Raw genomic sequence first — 18,566 nt, forward strand, 5'->3', positions numbered from 1 at the left:
ACCAAAGGTACAAAGACATGAGTATGAATAATAAAATTTATCGAACATTTCCTCAGGGGGATGTCTCTTTGTGGGTTGTGTGGCGCTTACATTCATTCTTATCTTTTTCATAGTCCTCGACTTCTAGAGTTTGTATAATTATGCCTAATTCTTTTCCTGTTCTTTCAGTGCATAGGCTATGTGTTTTTCCTCTTCCTGTCTCTCTGTGCCTTACACAAAATAGACATGAATTGTCCTTCTGTTGGATGAATTCACTCATTCATTTATAGCAGCAGCAGTGTGGTCCAGGGCAGAGCAAAGGAAAGAACATCAGGGTCAGAAGGTCTGGGTCTTATGCTGTCACTTCCTAGCTGTGTGAGCTTGGAAAACCAAAGTAGCCTCTCAGCCTCGGAATGCCAAGCCTGCGTGCCCTACCTCCCAGGTGTCTGTGGTAACTAAATGAACTTACCTGGGTGAAGTCATGAGATACATTGCAAGTGACTGAACATACACCATCATTACGACTACATCAAAAAACTGAGACATAGGAATAAAACCTGGAAAAACATATGCAAAATGTTGAACACTGATTGTTAAGATCTTGGGATTACAGATGTGATTTTTTTTCATTTCTCTATTTTTCAAATCTTCTGAATCATGATTCTTTTACTTTAAATGGAGGCATTTAAAAAGGTGGTGTCCTATTATTGCTGGCTGGCTCTTATTGGTGTCCTTGGAAAGTCTTCTCTTCCTTTCCACTCCCAAGGCATAGGTCCCACCCCGGGCCCTCCCCACCCAACCCTGATCTCCCCTTCCAGGCCAGAGTCCGTCCTGAACTCTGATGCCGACACCGGCTTCATTCACCATCACTTTTATCACTCAGAAACCTTCACTGGCTTTCTTCTTTTTCTCTCTCATCAAAACTAACTCCTGTGCCTGACCTTCAGTCCCATGACGGTGTGACTGCACATTCCTTCCAGCCACTCCCAAAGCATCTTCAGCCCACCTTAGCCAGTCTTCAACACTAATTGAGGTCCATAGCAGAGAGGGGGCCACAGCCAGCCAAAAAGCGTGTAGTTTGCCTCAAAAAGTATTCTTACAAAGTTTGAGCCAACCTTTAAAAACTGAGATTTCACATAAAAATCCGAATTTCAACTTTTTCCTTTAAAAATAAGCTCTGACAACACAGATCCTTCATTCCCTCAAGGCTACAGTATAGAAACAGTTGATAGGAGCTGAGAAGCAGCTGCCCCCTTAGGTGGGGCCTGTGGTCCCATCACTCAGAGCAGGGCCTCTGCTGGCCGACAGGTTACCTTTTGGAAAAAGTAGAGAAAGGCACTTTTCCTCTGGTCAGAGGCAGCCCCCCCAGAGTGCATAGCTTGGCAAGGCCAGCAAAGGCTGGAAGTAGTTCACCCTCTGCTCTCCACCTGGGCTGGAGTCTCTTATTAAGGCCAGCTGGCATGAACGTAGGCCTCAGCTCTGCCTCCACAGCAAATACAGTTAGGCACCTGGCCTCTGTAGGCTCATATATCTAAAACATACAGAATAATGGCCATCTGGCCCCAACTCTGTTTATCTGTGGTACTCCCAGCTCTGCCCTCTGCTTTGTCTCCGCACTGTCTTTCTTCAGTCACAAGACGGCTGCCAGAGCTAAGCGTGCTGCCTGCCTCTTCATTCACCTGCAGAGGGAGAGAAGGCCTTCACACAACCCTCAAACAAGAGCCCTGAGCTCCACTCCAGCTGAATCACTCCTGAGCCAAACCATTTCGGCCAGGACAATGCCAGGCACTGGTTGGCTCAGGTTTAGGCTATCAGAACAATTCACTACGGCAAGGTAGAATACATACCAGTGTTTCTCAGTGAAGGTATTACTAACATTTTGTCCAGGACAGTTCTTAGCTATGCCCTAGTGGCATATCTCACGGCCAAATGTAGCATATCTAGTCCCACCGTCGTATGCCAGCTGTGCACCCCAGTCATTGAGGTGACCAAAAATGCCCCCACCCTGGTCATATCCAGACACTCCTGCACCTGAAGGTCTCACCGAACTGAATGGGCTACAACACAATGGGGAGGGGTAGTTCCTTAAAAACAAAGTCTGGTCCTATTAGGAAGATGGGAGAGTGGGAATTAATTCTGGGAGAGCAATACACAAATATTCATTACACTTTCTTCTAGGTAGGAAAGAAGATAAAAAGGAAGAAAACTATGGATGCTAAATTTTTAACATGTGATTCCCCTTCAGATGTGCTCCTGGTTACTATGGAAACCCCTTGCTGATTGGAAGCACCTGTAAGAAATGTGACTGCAGTGGAAATTCAGATCCTAACCTGATCTTTGAAGACTGCGATGAGGTCACTGGCCAGTGTAGGAATTGCTTACGCAACACCACCGGATTCAAGTGTGAACACTGCGCACCTGGCTACTATGGGGATGCCAGGAGAGCCAAGAACTGTGCAGGTACGGTGCTGTGCATGCTGCAGCAGCTACCCAGCCGGCACATGTGTGATAGGAGCAGGGTCTCTGTCAGTGCTGGATTTAGATGAATTTATCTTGGGGAAATATTGCAATTACTCCCTTGACACTTTTCCAGGGCAATATAGGAATGTGCATCCCATACTCCTAGGGGTAGGTATTTTTATCAAGACTAATGTAGCTTAGCTCATGGGTAGAATGAACCATGAGACACTAACACTAGTGAACTTTTGTCTTATCATCTTTATGTCCTTCCGATTTTGATCAAAGAAGTAAATCAGACTTCCATAGATTACCTGTCATTGACCAGAGGACTGAATGAAAGTTTGCATGCTTGACATCAATTTTCTTACTCTGCAAGCTATGTGTCTCTTTTTAGTTATGTTTGGTAAAATCAACATTTCAGTGAAATAGATTAGCAAGCCATAGGTAGTTTAATCATCCCCCTATTTCCTCAAATTATCAGAGTAAATATTTCAGGGATAGTGTAAGAAATCTTCCTGGTCAGACTTCAGTTAGACTGAAAGGTACAAATTTTATTCAGGATTTCTCCAATCCATTTGCCTCAGAGAGTGAAGCTCTTCAGAAGTAAAGTTAAATTGCCTTCCTCTAGGACTAAAGGGAGGCTGAGACTGAATATTCCTTCTCTTATGTGACTTTGAGGGGAAGAAGAGTGAGGGAGAGGTACTGTGCTCTTGTGGCATGCTTCAATTGGAGATTCTCTCACTGAAACAGATTTCCACTTGGAGAGATTTTTAAGAAGTGAAGAGTTTGAAATTGAGAAGGAAACAAATATGATCTGCAGGAGTCACAATAAAAGTAAACATGTCTCCAGGAAAGCTGTGTGCACAGAAGCATAACCCCGAGAATAACAGAGTGGAGAGAGGAACTCTGTGCCCAGTCAGACTAAAGAGAGAGAAAGTGGGCATCAGAAAGAGTGTTGGCAAAATCAAAGACTTAAACATTGACATCCTGATTCTCAAAATATTGGCTCATGTCAATATGTAAACTCATGTTTAAGTTACAGAGATGCAGATCAGTCTTAGAAAAGAAGCTGATGCTAGAAGCAATAAAGCATGATCTTGCTGAATTGTTTAATAAATTTACATTTTGTGGAACATTAAACAGCCAAAATGTAATAAATGTATGTTACCCTTGAAGCTAATTTTTTATGATTATTCTGTAAAGACAGTTAAGAGGTGGGAGGAAATTCACAATTCCAGTTTATTGCTAGCCTAGATAGCTTAAGAAATCCTTTGTAAATATTAAAAATTAATCTCCACTCCAGAAGCAGCCACATAGCACAGGGAGACCAGCTCAGTGCTTTGTGACCACCTAGAGGGGTGGGATAGGCAGGGTGGGAGGGAGACGCAAGAGGGAGGAGATATGGGGATATATGTATATGTATAGCTGATTCACTTTGTTATAAAGCAGAAACTAACACACCATTGTAAAGCAATTATACTTCGATAAAGGTGTTAAAAAAATTAATCTCCACTCCAAAACTCAGTGGAAAATTAACAGTCTGGTGAGATTAGGGTTTTGTTTTTGTTTTTTTCCAAAAGGCATTCTTGAAAATTATCAGTAGATTAATAATGGGCTCTCAGATCTTCTAAATTCATGTAAATGTGGTCCTAATTCTTTCCACGACATTGTTGCTAGCTATCCCACTGATAGCTATCATTTGGAGGTTTGGAGTCAGTCTTGCCAAGAATCAAGCACTGTGGGACCCAAGAATCGCTCTTGCGTCTCCTCACTCACTCCTAGTGGGCTGCTCCTCCCTCACACCTGGCAGTAATCAAACCTGGAGTTGGATTAACTGGAGAATTTGACTGTGATGAAAGGATGGCTCAGATTCCAGCTGAATGATGGACTCTGTGATCATTTTGTACCTTGTGAAACTGACCAGGAGCTCTTTGGACTGAAGCAGTTGCAGAGTCATGTCAGAATCTCAAATAGTTGGGAAAGGAATCCTAGAACATTTAGATTTACTTTTGCCCCAGGGTCACCTTTGAAAATCTCCCTGAGCTGGGGCTTAATTGGGTGAGAGGAATAATCACTAAATCATGTATTCCACACGATCTTAAGAAAGAATATAATTAATCCCCATTGAAGAATTATATACCGATAGCCAGTATTTCTACAAACCACAAAAACATTGCCATATTTTAGGCATTAAGAAATGAATCCCTAATCTCTTGTTTTTGTTTCCCACAGTGTGCAGTTGTGGGGGAGGCCCATGTGACAGCGTAACCGGAGAATGCTTGGAAGAAGGTTCTGAACCCCCTACAGGCATGGACTGCCCAACCATAAGTAAAAATAACAGTACATGATTGACTAACCCCACTTTCTCTAATGTGCTGCAGGTGTAGGATTAAGAAAAGCTATGCAATACACTCTCTCTAGAAACTGCCTGAGTCCCACCCTTGGCTTTAACCCTGTCTATGCCTCAACCAAATGGACCCTAAACAAAAGACATTCAGTCCACTTGATTCCAATGGGCAGATAGGTGATTTACATTTAAACAGCTCTATTTTAGAAAATTTATTTTATCAAGTCTTTAAGTTCAGCATCTTACTTAGTAGGTAAAGGCTAAGTTGGAAATACAGTTCCCAGCTGAGTTCCCAGCTGAGTCAACTCTCAGCTGACTGAGCTCATTTTAGCTCCTTTTTCTGTATTATCTCTTCAGGTCCTCAGATAATGTAATCCACAGACTACACTTTACAACACTGGGGAAACTGAGATGCCAAGAGATTTAAGTGGCTTTTCTCAAATCACTCTAAATCTGAAGTGGCACCAGAAATATAATATTCAGGCCTTTTGAAATGGAGCTGCCCTCTCTCTTTCCTGCCCCTCTGGTATTCAAATCATGAGTATTCCTAATGGTGCAAGAACCTGCTGAAACATTTCAAAACAAATGCCCAGACCCGGTCTCAATGACTTCTCAAGCATCCTTCAAGCACTTAGCCTAGAAAAGTCCATGATTGATTTTTTAGAAGGATTTAAGGAAAGCTTTGCCTTAGAAAACCTTCTATCAAGAAAGTAACTAATATTTGCTTTAGGTAGAGTGGTTTAAAGACTGCTTTAATATTAGATATCCCTTCCCCCAAACAAAAGTATCTTGGCCTCTCAGTCCCTCTGGGCACAAGAGATTAATATTACTGAAGGTGACATAGGTTGGGAGGCACAAGCAGGACAGAGTTTACACACTGACAGCATAGGTGACCCCCTAAGCAAGGTCACTTTAAAGACATCAAGGTGCCTGCTTGGCCCTACGCATCTTTTCCACCAGCCTGATGTACTGGCTGGGGAGCCATTCCTTTGAGAGAGTGTTATGAGGAAGTCTGCGTTGAACTTCAAATAACAAATTAACATATTAACAACCATTAACACTTTAGTCTCCATTTATCAGTTCTCTAGAAGAGAGTGCAGTCTGGGGGAAAGAGATTGGGAACAGAAAAGTTTCAAAGGGTGTCCTTTGTGAGTGTGTCACAGGAGGGCGCTGGGTCCTGGGGGTGATGACAGTGGTCAGAGGAACTCAAACGTGAAATGCAGGAAGCAGCGAGAAACTGCCACCTACCTAACCATGTGTGCAGGTTCGTCAGCTATCAGGGAGTGATATTCGCAAATAGTGATGTCCTGCAGACCTGCTTCTGCTGAACCATTCATCCCAACAGGATGTCGGGCCATGGGGAGGCACTGAGACATCCCTGGGGTGAGCTGAAGGCACTAGAGCCTCAATAGGCAGTAAGAAAAGCTGCTAGGAGAGGGGGAATGCCTGGCACGTTCCATCTTCTCTAGCCGGCACCAAGCAGAAGCCCAAAGCCTGACATGGAGAGAGTCATCCCAGACAGCTTTCCTACCACCAAAGAAAAGTGGAGAGAGGGTTCTCCTTTGCCACCCATCTCACAGATGCCTTGCCCTTTGTGCTTCCTTTCTTTCTCAGTTCAGCCTTTAGTGTTCATGTTAACCTACTTTTCAGTTGCATGTGTTTGTTTTTTTGTTACGTTTTAAGTGCCCGATGTACACTTTGGCTCATCTTAGGCCCTATTCTGTTTTGAGTGTAAGGACTAGTTCCTGGCCCAGAACAACTCCTCAGGAAACAAAATTACAAGTAGTATTAACCAAGGAAGTGCATATAATAATCGACTTAAAGCAGCATGCTTCCCAGCTGACCTTTGATTTTGAAGAAATGACATACCCATTTTACCTCCAGGCTGCGATAAGTGCATCTGGGATCTGACTGATGACCTTCGGTTAGCAGCGCTCTCCATTGAAGAAAGCAAATCCAGTCTGTTGAGTGTGTCATCTGGTGCCGCTGCTCATAGGCACGTGAATGAAATCAACTCCACCATCTACCTCCTCAAAGTATGCAGGAATGGTATACCTTCTGTGTATTTTCATTCTGGTTTCATAGGGTCACTCCTGGTAGTTCCTATCCATTTTGGTATCTGAGTCCAGTGGTTATATTACAGATTGTTAGACCTAGGAAATTATGAAAAGTTGATTACAGTCATGAACTCCAGCCTAAACCAAGAGCTGTCATCTGTTAAAAAGGTTAATATGGAAAATGAAATGACTAAAAAACTAGTATCTATGTACAAAGCTATTGATGGAGGAGAAACACTCTTATTTCAGTGGAGCTGTACATTGCTTATTCAAGTCAACATTGCAAACATACCATTACCTTAACTTCAGTTTGCTGTGTTTTCAGAAGTTTCTCTAAAAACTAACACACACACTCTCATTCTCTCTTTCCTCCTTCTTCCCTCCCTCTCTCTCCTGCCCTTACCTTTCCTTCTCACTGACACACATTCTTTCTCATCTCACACACACACTCAAATACACAAGCACACTCACATGCTCTGTTTCTCTTCCTAGATCTAGTAGTTAACATTTAATAAGCAAGTTAAAGACAGGCAATAGTCAAAAACCATAAGAGTGCTTGTATGTCTAAGCTTTAAGAGGTGTTTTTCCCCCCTTTAAATCATGGGCTTCAATCACAACCAACGGATATTTTTTAAAACAATAATGATTTGATGAAAGGATAATAGAATTAATACCAGCATACTTTTTTACTTTGTTAGTCAGTTTAGCATAATGGTTAAGAGCATAAACTTTGACACCAGAATGCTTGGATTCAAATCCCAGCTCTGACACTTACTAGCTATGTGACCTTGGGTAAGTTATTTAACCTCTTTATTTTTCAGTTACCTCATCTGGAATTGAGGATAATTATTATACTCATCTCATGGGTTGTTGAGAGAATTCAGTGAGTTGTTATATGCAGAGCAGTTAGAACAGTACCTAACATAAAAAGTGCTCATTACTCTGCTTTTTGGAGGTGCAAATGATATCCACAGCAATTGCCCAAATGTGCAAAGTGTATAACAAAACAAAAATCACAAAATTGTGAACCTGGATGGTCTGGATGGAATCTTAGTGAGTACTCTATTCCCAATTTAGGAATTGTTCTTAACCAGACTCATCTGTTTGGACACATGAAGGCACTAATTCTCAGAGGAGTTACCCAGACTCAGTCCTTTTGATACCACTTGAATCCTCTTTCCCCAACAGCACAACTTCAAGGTAGAAATAATTATTATATTATATATAATAATATTATAGCTGATGGGAAGTCAGTGCCAAGATTGAAGGGCTTACTCCAAAGTAATCGAAGGAAAGCTACATTTGGACCAAACTGCTCAAAAGAAAGGGGAAAATGGTCTGAAATAAAGAGAATTGTTCTCCTTACACCAAAAAGAGGAAAGTGAATTTCTAAACTCCATTTGCACTGATTGACGTGGGTTATCATTTCCTCCAAGACCTGTGAAATTGAAGTTTTAAGGCTCAGACACCCAAGGCCACTGCCAGTCTATATTGTGCCTTTGTGCAAATTTGGAAAAGGTACTCTTTCCCCAGAACCAGCACAGCCCAAGCCAGAATCTCCAGCCTGGTAAGTGGAGCTTGCAGAATTTCTGCCCCTAGAGCCCTCCACCCCCTTGTGCAGACCTCAAACTTCATACCAGCCTGCAGTAGCCTGTGGACCCCACTATTTTGAGAATAAAGGCTCACACTCTGCTCTGAGTCCTCTTACACTGAAAGAGTTTTCTGCATATTTTTACAAAGCTGGTGTGCATATCTACTGACTATGGAAAAATACGTGTTTTTTTTCCCACAGACAAAATTGTCAGAAAGAGAAAACCAATATGTCCTAAGAAAGATACAGATCAACAATGCTGAAAACACAATGAAAAGCCTTCTGTCTGACGTGGAGGAATTAGCTGGAAGGGTATGTGTTCAGTTTCTGGGACTAACTTCAGAGACAGGATTTAGCTGGTGTGAGACTGGCTAGTCACAAATGACTGAGGCTTAACACAGCCCAGAAAAAATGCAGTGACCCAGGTGCCTTAAAATAAATCAAGGCAAGACCTGAGGAGAAAGTTAATATACTTGGTCTCTACTGTGTCTTCCCATTTTGATTGGTTTCCTTGAAAAAACAGGTTTATGGGAAACTTTCATTGCATTTGCTGCTGGTAAATATGGTTGATATATGTTTTAATTAGGATAGTCGTTCAGCTGTCACCTTAACATTTTATGGCTAAGAGCAAAGCAATAGAACATCCAGAAATAAACTTTATTATATAGAATATAAAATTTAAATGTTTGCTAAAGTATGCATTAAATAATGAAAGAAGAGAAATTGTGTTGAGAAAGCAATTTTGCAGTTTGGCAGGAAAAAAAGCACTTTGGACCCTCATTTTATACCATATACTAAAATAAATTTCAGACAGATTAAAGACTTGAGTTTAAATCTCAAATCTACAAGAAAACAGAACTAGATAATTATTAAACCTTGAAAGGAAATAACAATACATTTAAATATAGTGTGAAGAATTATAATAAAAAGAAAGAATAGATTTGACAAGATAAAATTTCAAATACCTAGTAAAACAACTAAATAAATGAAAAAAGTCAACAAGACTAAGAAAAATGTCGAGGGAAATATGACTTGTAAAAGCTCTCACAAATTAACAAGAAAAACATTAAAACATGAGCAAAGTCAATGTGAGAGACTATTAAACACATTCCCCAAGAGCCTAATGGAAAAATATCCATCCTCTGTACTAATAAAAAAAATACAACTAAGCTACAAGGCGCCATGTTTAACATGTTAAAATGTTTAACACATTTTTTTCCCTGATTATGTTCCACCAGTTCTGCCCAGAGTACTCTGGAATTTCTGCTTTCAGATACTGATGTTTGACATTATAAATTGTTGAAGTTCTTTTCAAAAACAATTCTCATTTTCTACAAAAATAAAGGTTAAAATAACTCTGATAATCTCTTTTGACCTTGGACCTCTTAAACTAAGAGATTATGCTTCTAAAAATGTGAATTACTCTAATTGGATCCTTGGAAGATTCAACTACTTTTAAATGCATATAAAAATTGTGTCCCTCGTTCCCATGCAATGGAGCATGTTAATCCAACCATGAGCGTTTGAAGAGCAGTGAGATCGCTTAAGTTTCAAAGGAAATACCAAGAAAGAAATCTTTGTGAAAACTCGTAATTTTATTTGTGTCATGGCTAGAACTTGCTGAAAGTGTCTCAAATTCTTGAGGAAATGTTTTCACCAAGATTAGTTCCTCCCATAGCTCAGACATGGAGTTACTGATTCTTTTGTTGTACAGTTTTCCTACTTCCAATATAAGTTAAATGCAGCCTTTCATGGGGAGGAAATAGTGCAAGCTTGAAAGGGACATCACAGTAGAAAAGGCTCCTGAACAATGAGAGCAGACCACCAAAGCCAGAAGTTGATGATAAAGCGACTGGAGCATTCACCCAGCTGTTGCCATTGATTCTTATTGAAAATAACATCCTTCTGGCGACCTGGAGACGACACAAACAGTCCTGATGGTGAAGGAACCTGCTGAAACATTTTGAAACAAACACCCAGAGAGGGTCTTAATGACTTCTCAAGCATCCTTCAAGCCCTTAGTCTAGAAAAGTCCATAATTGATTCTTAGAAGGATTTAAGAAAAGCTTTGTCTTAGAAAGCCTTCTATCAAAAAAGTAACTAATATTTATCTTTAGCTAGAGTGAAGGATTTCACTGTAGATTCCCACAGTGTGATAAAAAAAATCACAGTAGTGTTGCTTCTTGAACTTGAAAATACGGTTGATCCTTGAACAACACAGGTTTGAACTGCACGGGCCCACTTATATGCAGGTTTTTTTTCAGTAAATACGTACTACGGTATTACATGATCCACAGTTGGTTGAGTCCGCAGATACAGAACCTCAGATACAGAGGGCCAACTGTAAAGTTATACGTGGATTTTCAACTGTGTCGGTGCCCCCAACCCCTGCGTTGTTCAAGGGTCAGCTATGCCTCTGTATGCAAAGTACCTGTCACATGAATCTCATGTAATCCAAATCTCACAATTTATATTAACCTAAAGTTACTGTATTTTTTCCCGACCTCCATATCTAAGTCCTCTAGCCCCCTTTTGATAAATCTTACTGCCTTTTCCCACCTGCTACTTCTGGGAAACCCCTACAGGATGCCCATGCATTTGTGTTCCCAAATAGCTGCTGCTCAAAAAGGTCTCACTTGTGCCACTGCTGGTCATGTCTGTAATGAAAGTACCAAAGCCTGTGTCAAGATTCCACTCTCCCATATTCCCAAAGCCACCATGCTCAAAGTCAGAGTGGGACTAGGCTACAAGCAGAAGTGAAGATGGTGGCCCTCTCTCAATCTCAGTGCTGCCCTTTGCCATCTGGATCCAAAAGGTACACTGTAGAGCCCAGTCTCCAAGGGCTGGCCCAGGAGGGTGCTGCACCATTCCCTCCACTTCTCCATCTCCTCCATCTCTTCCCTACTCCTTCCCTATGGGGAGCCACAGCAAAAGCTCCCCATATATCAACATGTACAAAGATCTTTAGGGTTGGGAGGAAAGTGGGTCACTTCCACACATCAAAAGCATCTGAGCCTGATCTCCAAGCCTGATCTCCAATCCTGATAAAAAGACAGGACAAAAAGTCAAAATATGTTTCAATTCCAATTGACCAGAAGATTGAAGAACTTTGGCCTTGGCCTTGCAGAATATTAAAGCAAGGAGCAGAAGACAATGCTGAAGAAGTTCTCAGAGGCCAAATCATGAAGAACCTTGCCCACCATGCTCATCCTGTGGACTTTGGAAGATACTGGAGCATTTACCTACAACAATGAGCTGATTAGGTGTGAAGCTTCAGAAACATTCCTCTGAAGTGGGGATGGTAGGTTTAAGACTCTGAAGACAGGGACACCATCAGTAGACTGCTGCAGTAGTCCAAACAAGAGTGGTCAATTGCTGCCTTGTCTTCATTGGAAAAGAATTTGCAGTGAGCAGTGGTAAAGTGAGACTGTGGTGGTGGGGACCAGGAAGAGAGGCCAGAATGACAAGTGGAATAAAAATGATTCAGTGACCAATTGGATATGAAGAGTTGCAAGGATGTAAGCTCTGACTTTGAGAAATTGATGGCCAAGACTAAAAATTCAGAATGGATTTCTCTGGACCTTTTAAGGGTGAGCTCTCTGTGGATGCCAGAGATTTGAGTCTGTAGCTCAAGAGAAGAGATCAAGGCTGGAAAGGTATTTGGAAGTCAATGTTTAGGAGATATTTAAACCCAAATTAGATATCACTATACAGATTCTGAAATGGCACGCCAATATTCCTACTACCATTTTGTCCAGAAGGCCCCTGTTTATGCTTGTCTCCCAGAGTGATTATTAAAAGTTCCCCTTTCCCTCTCAAAAGTGTCCCAGTTTAAACAAAGTATATGGCCATCCTAGATATTATCATCCTCAATTTAATAGTATTCTAGGTACACTATACTTTATGCACTGTATAATAAATAAAATTCTTGCCACTTTTTACATCAAATATGTACAAGGAAAATTCACTGTTGAGGTGAGTAAATGATTAATCCATTTGTAATGCTAAACATCAACCGGCTTATAGTTGTAAGCTAATTTTTTAATTTCAGTTTTTCTTAAAGCAGGGTACACCTGTTTTACCATGTGCCCATATCATTATTTTCCTTCCATAATCAAAGTTAAAGAAAAAAGTAGAACTTTCAAATAAGGCGTCACTATACATTATATCCAGTAATTTTGCAATTTAAAGTAACATGTTCCTCTTTGCCGCTGTCTTTTATTAAATACATATATCTAAGCGCCCTCTGGTGTTTGTCAGAAGAGGTTGTCTTAGAGCTATGACATCCGCCAGCTGTCTTTCATTACTTCAATAATTCAAAGTTTCCATATCAAGAAATCAATTAAATGAACACAGTAATAACAATAAATCTTTTTCCTTGAAGGATGAAGCCAAAGTCAAAAATATGCATGTTGTGTTTTTTAAGTATAACTCAATTTAAACTGGACCAAAAATCAACTTGTTAAAATTTTTTTAATGTTTTATATGTCTGTGTCCCTATTTTTTAAAGGCGGGGAGGGGTGACATCAAGAATAGATTCATCTTATTTTCTGTATCATCTAATTTTAAAGTGGCCACAGATTTTTGTGTCTCTGGAAAACATTAGAACAGGATAAGAGGGAGACTGGAATTGAGGGAAAGAACATCGTGACTCAAGATTGCAATGTCCATTCAGAGAGCCCATGCTTTAGGGAAGGGGCTGATGGCCGCAGTCTTGCTGCGCAGGGAGCTTTGTATGGAGGAGATTTCGGATAAAATGCCTGATGAAAAGCTCCTGGGGCATGTGTCTGCTAGGATACCATGTCTGCATTCTCTTCCTTGATGAAGAGCCACTTGCTTGGGTTATGCTTGGGAAGTGTAAAAACATTCCAGGTAAAATCATGGCCTAATCCTCCGGCTGGAACAGTGGATGAAAGGAGAGAAATTTGAAATAGCCACTCTCCTGTCCTTGGCGGCGGGGGGGGGGGGGGGGGGGGGCGTCTACCAGCCAGAACTCTGTGTAGCAGATCACCCTGCAGTCCAGTCAGGTACTGCAGCCCTTTGTCACAGAGCTGAGCCAAAAAGACACTGGACGAGGCAAGTGGGCACTTCACCAAATGCCAGACTGAAGAACTCTCCCTCCTCTCAAGTAAAACCCATGAGTCAGTCTTTCTGATGCCAAAAGGAAGTACACATCCCCATGCTGTGCATACAGGCCTGTGTCCTGGCCTTGAACCATTTTTTAGATCAGCTTCTGACCTTATACACACAGAGAGAAATACACAAGTACACATGCACACCCACACATCCTTTCTTCAGGAGCCACATTTGAGCTGGGATTTCATTTTGACAGATCCTACATGGGAGCTCTGTGAAACAGAGTCGAAAGAATGAAAACGGCTTCTCAGGGAAGAACTTCATTCACTCTGAGCCAAAGCTGCTTGAGTAGTTATTTGTGCACAAGTGCCATCAATGTTGATGGGAATTTGGAAGGCAGCATTTAGCACAGTGAGCATAATCCTTTAAATCTCTGTGGTAATTCAGTTGCAGCAGTGGCTGGACCACCCAGAAGCCACTGAATGCATGGAGCATTTTGAGATCTGCCTGCTTTCTCAGCAAGTTTCCCTTTGAACCTTTAAGCATTTCAGTCAGCACGATGTCAAACTGATCAGCAGACATGGGTAATTCCCTAGTCTGGCATCTTGAGATACAATAAAAATTCAAAGGGTAAATTACATATATAAGATGGTTGGTTTGGGTTGAACTGTGATTGATGACTTAGGAATAGCATCTATAATTCTAAAGCGGGTCATCACATCCGTCTTCATGCATGATTTCTGAGACCATGTTCTATATTCTAGAACTTTCACATGTCAGGGAAATTTATGTTTATGGAATACATTATGCCCACCCACCCCCACATGCACATACACAACCTTTCCTTCTTGCAAATTTAATCTGGTATTTATGTGGATTATTTATAGGAAAGTCAAGCCACAAGAAAGAGCCAGTTGGCTCAGAAGGAAAGCATGGATACCATTAACCACGCAACTCAGCTTGCAGAGCAAGCCCACGATGTGAGGGATAAAATCCAAGGTAAATATATTCTCTTCTGGTTTAGCTTCATGCCAAGGAATCTTTCATGTTATTAACAGCAATAAAAATAGTGGCTACTGTTAGTGTTTATTGTGTGCCAGGACCTGTTGTTAGAGTGTTATAGGTTTAGACTCGTGTAAGATCTTCTTTCAAGTTTGTTTACCTGGGACTTCTGAGCACTCATCTCTGCTTACTATCTGTCTATTTTCAATAGTAAATGCACAGGGTAGAGGGAATTCCCTGGCAGTCCAGTGGTTAGGACTCGGCGTGGTGAGGCCAAAAAAATAAAAAATAAATGTAGAAAATCATTCCCTTTCCAGGCATTTCACAGAAATGGAATGCCAAAATACCTTTCTGGTAGAGGGAATTACATACTGTGTTGTCTGTAAAATGCAAGAGTTGAGTAGGAGTCACATATTTCTCAATTATTTGCAGTGAAAACACTGCCTTTAGAGTGGCAGTAAACGGTCCACTAATCCAAATTGTCCTAAACTGTCTCTATAATGCTTTCCCAAGGACCAGGCAGGCCGCATGCTCTGGTCCCCAATCCAGAAGAAAAGCCAAGAGGGGGTGTGGAAGATTTCTTTGCCCTAAAGCATAAAATTGTGGCAGACTTTACCTTTCTTCTTGAGGGTTTACTTATTTGTGTTCTAACTTCTCACAAGTGCAGGCTGCATTTTGAAGACTATCTTAATAGCACACTGAAAGCCAACCTTCAATTTACTGACAGAAAACAGGCGATTGTGTTTGTTCTAAGATAAAGATAATTTCCTTGGGTTACAGTCTGCTAAGATACAGTATTTGTGTGTTTCCATAGTTTTTATTATCCTATATATTAAGAGCTGGATGACAACTCCAGGTGCATCTCAAGGGCACAACGACAATAAAGGGACCCACAATGGAAGATTCATATCTTTATACTGAGGTATAGAGAGCATATTCCAGGAAAAGGGATGTATGGAGCCAAGATTAATCTTTTGCTATATTTCCTTTGGTGCCCATAATACATAATAGAAACAAATGGTATGCATTTCAAACATCCCCTGCTCCCATCCTCACTATCTCATGCTTTTGCATCTGCCAATAAAATATTCTTTTCCTATAATATTTTAGAGTTACTGTTGATTTATTCAAAAAGTAAGATTAAACCTAGATTAGCTGATCTCATCTAATTAAGAAATAAATGTCCCTCTAGGCAGCAAATAAAGCCAGCATCTTATTAAGCCATTGAGAAAAAAATGTCACCTTTCCTGTTGTAGCTCAAATTTTGATTCTAAGTTATTTCATTTGGAAAGAATCTAAGTCCTCTTATTTGATCCTTAGGGCATAGGAAAGAAGGAAGAAATACAAAAGAAATGTAAAGAGGAAACAATAATTTCCATCAGTTTTTACCTTTTTTAAAATAATATATGAACAGTCTCAAAGACCAAAGGCAAAAATATTATTCTCTGTATTTCCTTTTTCTAATCTAGACCAGATGTGACTAAAATAAAATAAGCCATATTGTAAAAATAATATCTGCATCAAAATGCCAAGAAATTCAGCATTGCAAGTGCTAGATCTGAGGAAAAGTATCTATGTTTAGTTTATTTCAGGAGTTAATATTTTAGACTTTACTTGAAAAGTGAATATTTAATCCCTTTGTAAGTTTCTTTCTTTTTTTTTTTTTTAAACATATCTTGGTTTCCCTAAAACTTTCTCAGTAATATTTACAACACTGAAAACCTCTTCTCCCATTTATCTCCCTCTCTTCAGAATTCAGGGATGCTTCACAACACCAATAGTGTGTCATTCCTTATTCCCAACCATCTCCAAACCACCTCTAAAATAACTACTGGTGACCTTCAAGCTATCATCCATATAAAATACAAGCCCTTATCCTGGTATGATTTATGTGAGACCAGTGTTGTTTACCCATCTTGTCTGGCCAACCACATAGATCATAGTAAACCAAAGACAGACAATTTCATTTATGCCAGGAAGATAAAATGCTTCCTCTCCTAGAGCTGCCGTAAGACAAGGTGGCAATTACATAACTATCATCTGATCATATGTAGTAGGAAGAGGGAGCCAGAGGCCTGCTCAGCTCCGCCAGTATTCAGACAACTCATCTAATGCCTCTGAGCCTCAGCAGTCCCTGCGGTTCTGAAATTCTCCGTCCTACTTACAGATGTGGGGTGTGGGGTGAGAACGACCCAAAGTCAAAACGGCACAATCTTGACAAGCAGTCATACCACAGAAGGCAAATAGCAATTGCAAAAAAAATGTATATATTAATGAGCAAAAACTCACATCCTACTATAGCAAACCTCTATATCGTATCTAGTCTGTACGACAATCTGAAAGACTTATTTAAACAACTGTCAATATACACTCATTTTGGCTTAGAGCTTGGGTAAAATCCTTGGCTAAATTGCAATTAATATCTCCAATGCCTACTGCATGTGACAGGAGATACCTCAGAACATTTTCTCCATATTATGTATTTTATATAAAAGGTTGGTCAAAGACCCCAGATTTGTGTGTCTTAAATATTAACGGTTTTGAATCAGAATAGAAACCAGATTCAGCTGAAATCAGGGCAGGCTTTGTATTAATTCCATTCCTGTTCTGAAGACACCAAATGAAAAGCAAAGAAGAGTGATTTCCTCGGGTTTAACCTCTCCCTGGAATATATGATGAACTCTGATGCCAACACAGTCACAGCATGAACATCAGCATGCTGTCTTTGCTGAGTCTCTCTTTCCATTTTAGGATCAGCCCTTCCCTTTGTCTTCACTGTCCGTGTTTTCAGTGACATCACTGTCAAATGCCCAGTCATCTCTCCCTACTGTCTTCTCTCACCGTGTCCTTCCTTTCAGAGATCAACAACAAGATGCTCTATTATGGGAAAGATCAGGAACTTAGCCCTGAGGAAATCTCTGAGAAACTGGTGTTGGCCCAGAAGATGCTTGAGGAGATCCGACGCCGTCAACCGTTCCTCACCCAACGGGAACTTGTGGATGAGGAGGCAGACGAAGCCTATGAATGTAGGTATATTCGACTCCTAGAGCCCAGCACGTGTCTGCTTCCTTTGTGGGTCCAGGAGAGGACACCCAGTCACAGGGCAACATTTGGTCAAAGCAACCAATTCCCAATATTCAGTTATTTAGAGTTTATACGTGGCCTCAGGGAGTCATTCAGGACAACTTGACTATATGACCAGGATTTTTAGATCCAGGCCCAACCTTGAGCTTTTGAGAAACAGCTGAGATTCCACAAGGAATCTACAAAATTTTACTCCTGAGGAGAAGAAATAGGAACTTAGCAGTTGGTGAAAAACAAGGGAAGGGAAGCTAAGGGGAACCAATTACCAGAACTACAGTAAGTTTCACTGAGAAGACAGTAAAGCTACAAGCCCAGTAACATTCATGTTCTGATGTCCATGAATGACTTTTTAATGACTTTGAGCCTTCAATGGAAATTGAACATTCCTTTAATGATTAATGTAGGTAACAAACCACAGCAGTATTTGTGAATCTATGACTTGGTCACTGTATCAGTTATAAATTAGTATCTCACAATCCACCCCAAACATATTCATTTAAAACAATAACCATTTATTTGCTTGTGATTTCATAGGTTGGTAATTTGGGCTGGACTCAACCTAGATAGTTCACCTCTGCTCCATGTGACATGGTCGAGCTCACTCACATGTCTGGGGTCTTAGTTGGGATGGCTGGGCCTCTCCCTCCATGTGGGGTTTTATCCTCAAGGAAGCTAGCTGAGGCTTGTTCATATGGCAGAAGCCTTCCAGGAGGGCAAGCATGGAAAGGGCAAGGTCTCTTGAGGCCTGGCCTTGGAACTCAGCAATGTCATCTTCATTCTGTTGGTCAAGACCGTCCAGATTCAAGGGTGAGGAAAAAGACTCCACTCTTGATGGGAAGAGTTACAAAGAATTTGTGTCCATTTTAATCTACACAATCAACAAAAGAAGCCCCAGGTTTGCATATCATATTTTAGTTGGTACTGTTATCTCACAACATTAAATTCATCAGTAATTCAAAGTTTTAGCAGT

The 18,566-nt window shown here is 40.7% G+C and overlaps 1 protein-coding gene across 1 annotated transcript in view; it reads left to right on the forward strand.

Annotated features, from left to right (window-relative positions):
• LAMA4 (laminin subunit alpha 4) overlaps positions 1-18,566 on the forward strand; it is a 145,574-nt gene that overhangs the window by 61,119 nt on the left and 65,889 nt on the right. Inside the window, exons 5-10 of the mRNA XM_082474319.1 lie at positions 2,225-2,439; positions 4,672-4,767; positions 6,671-6,822; positions 8,636-8,746; positions 14,398-14,509; positions 17,371-17,538. Coding sequence (XP_082330445.1) covers positions 2,225-2,439; positions 4,672-4,767; positions 6,671-6,822; positions 8,636-8,746; positions 14,398-14,509; positions 17,371-17,538 — 854 coding nt within the window. The remainder of the gene's footprint in view (positions 1-2,224; positions 2,440-4,671; positions 4,768-6,670; positions 6,823-8,635; positions 8,747-14,397; positions 14,510-17,370; positions 17,539-18,566) is intronic.

This window comes from Balaenoptera physalus (genome assembly GCF_965194825.1).
Source record: "Balaenoptera physalus genome assembly, chromosome: 9".
Taxonomy (NCBI): Eukaryota; Metazoa; Chordata; class Mammalia; order Artiodactyla; family Balaenopteridae; genus Balaenoptera; species Balaenoptera physalus.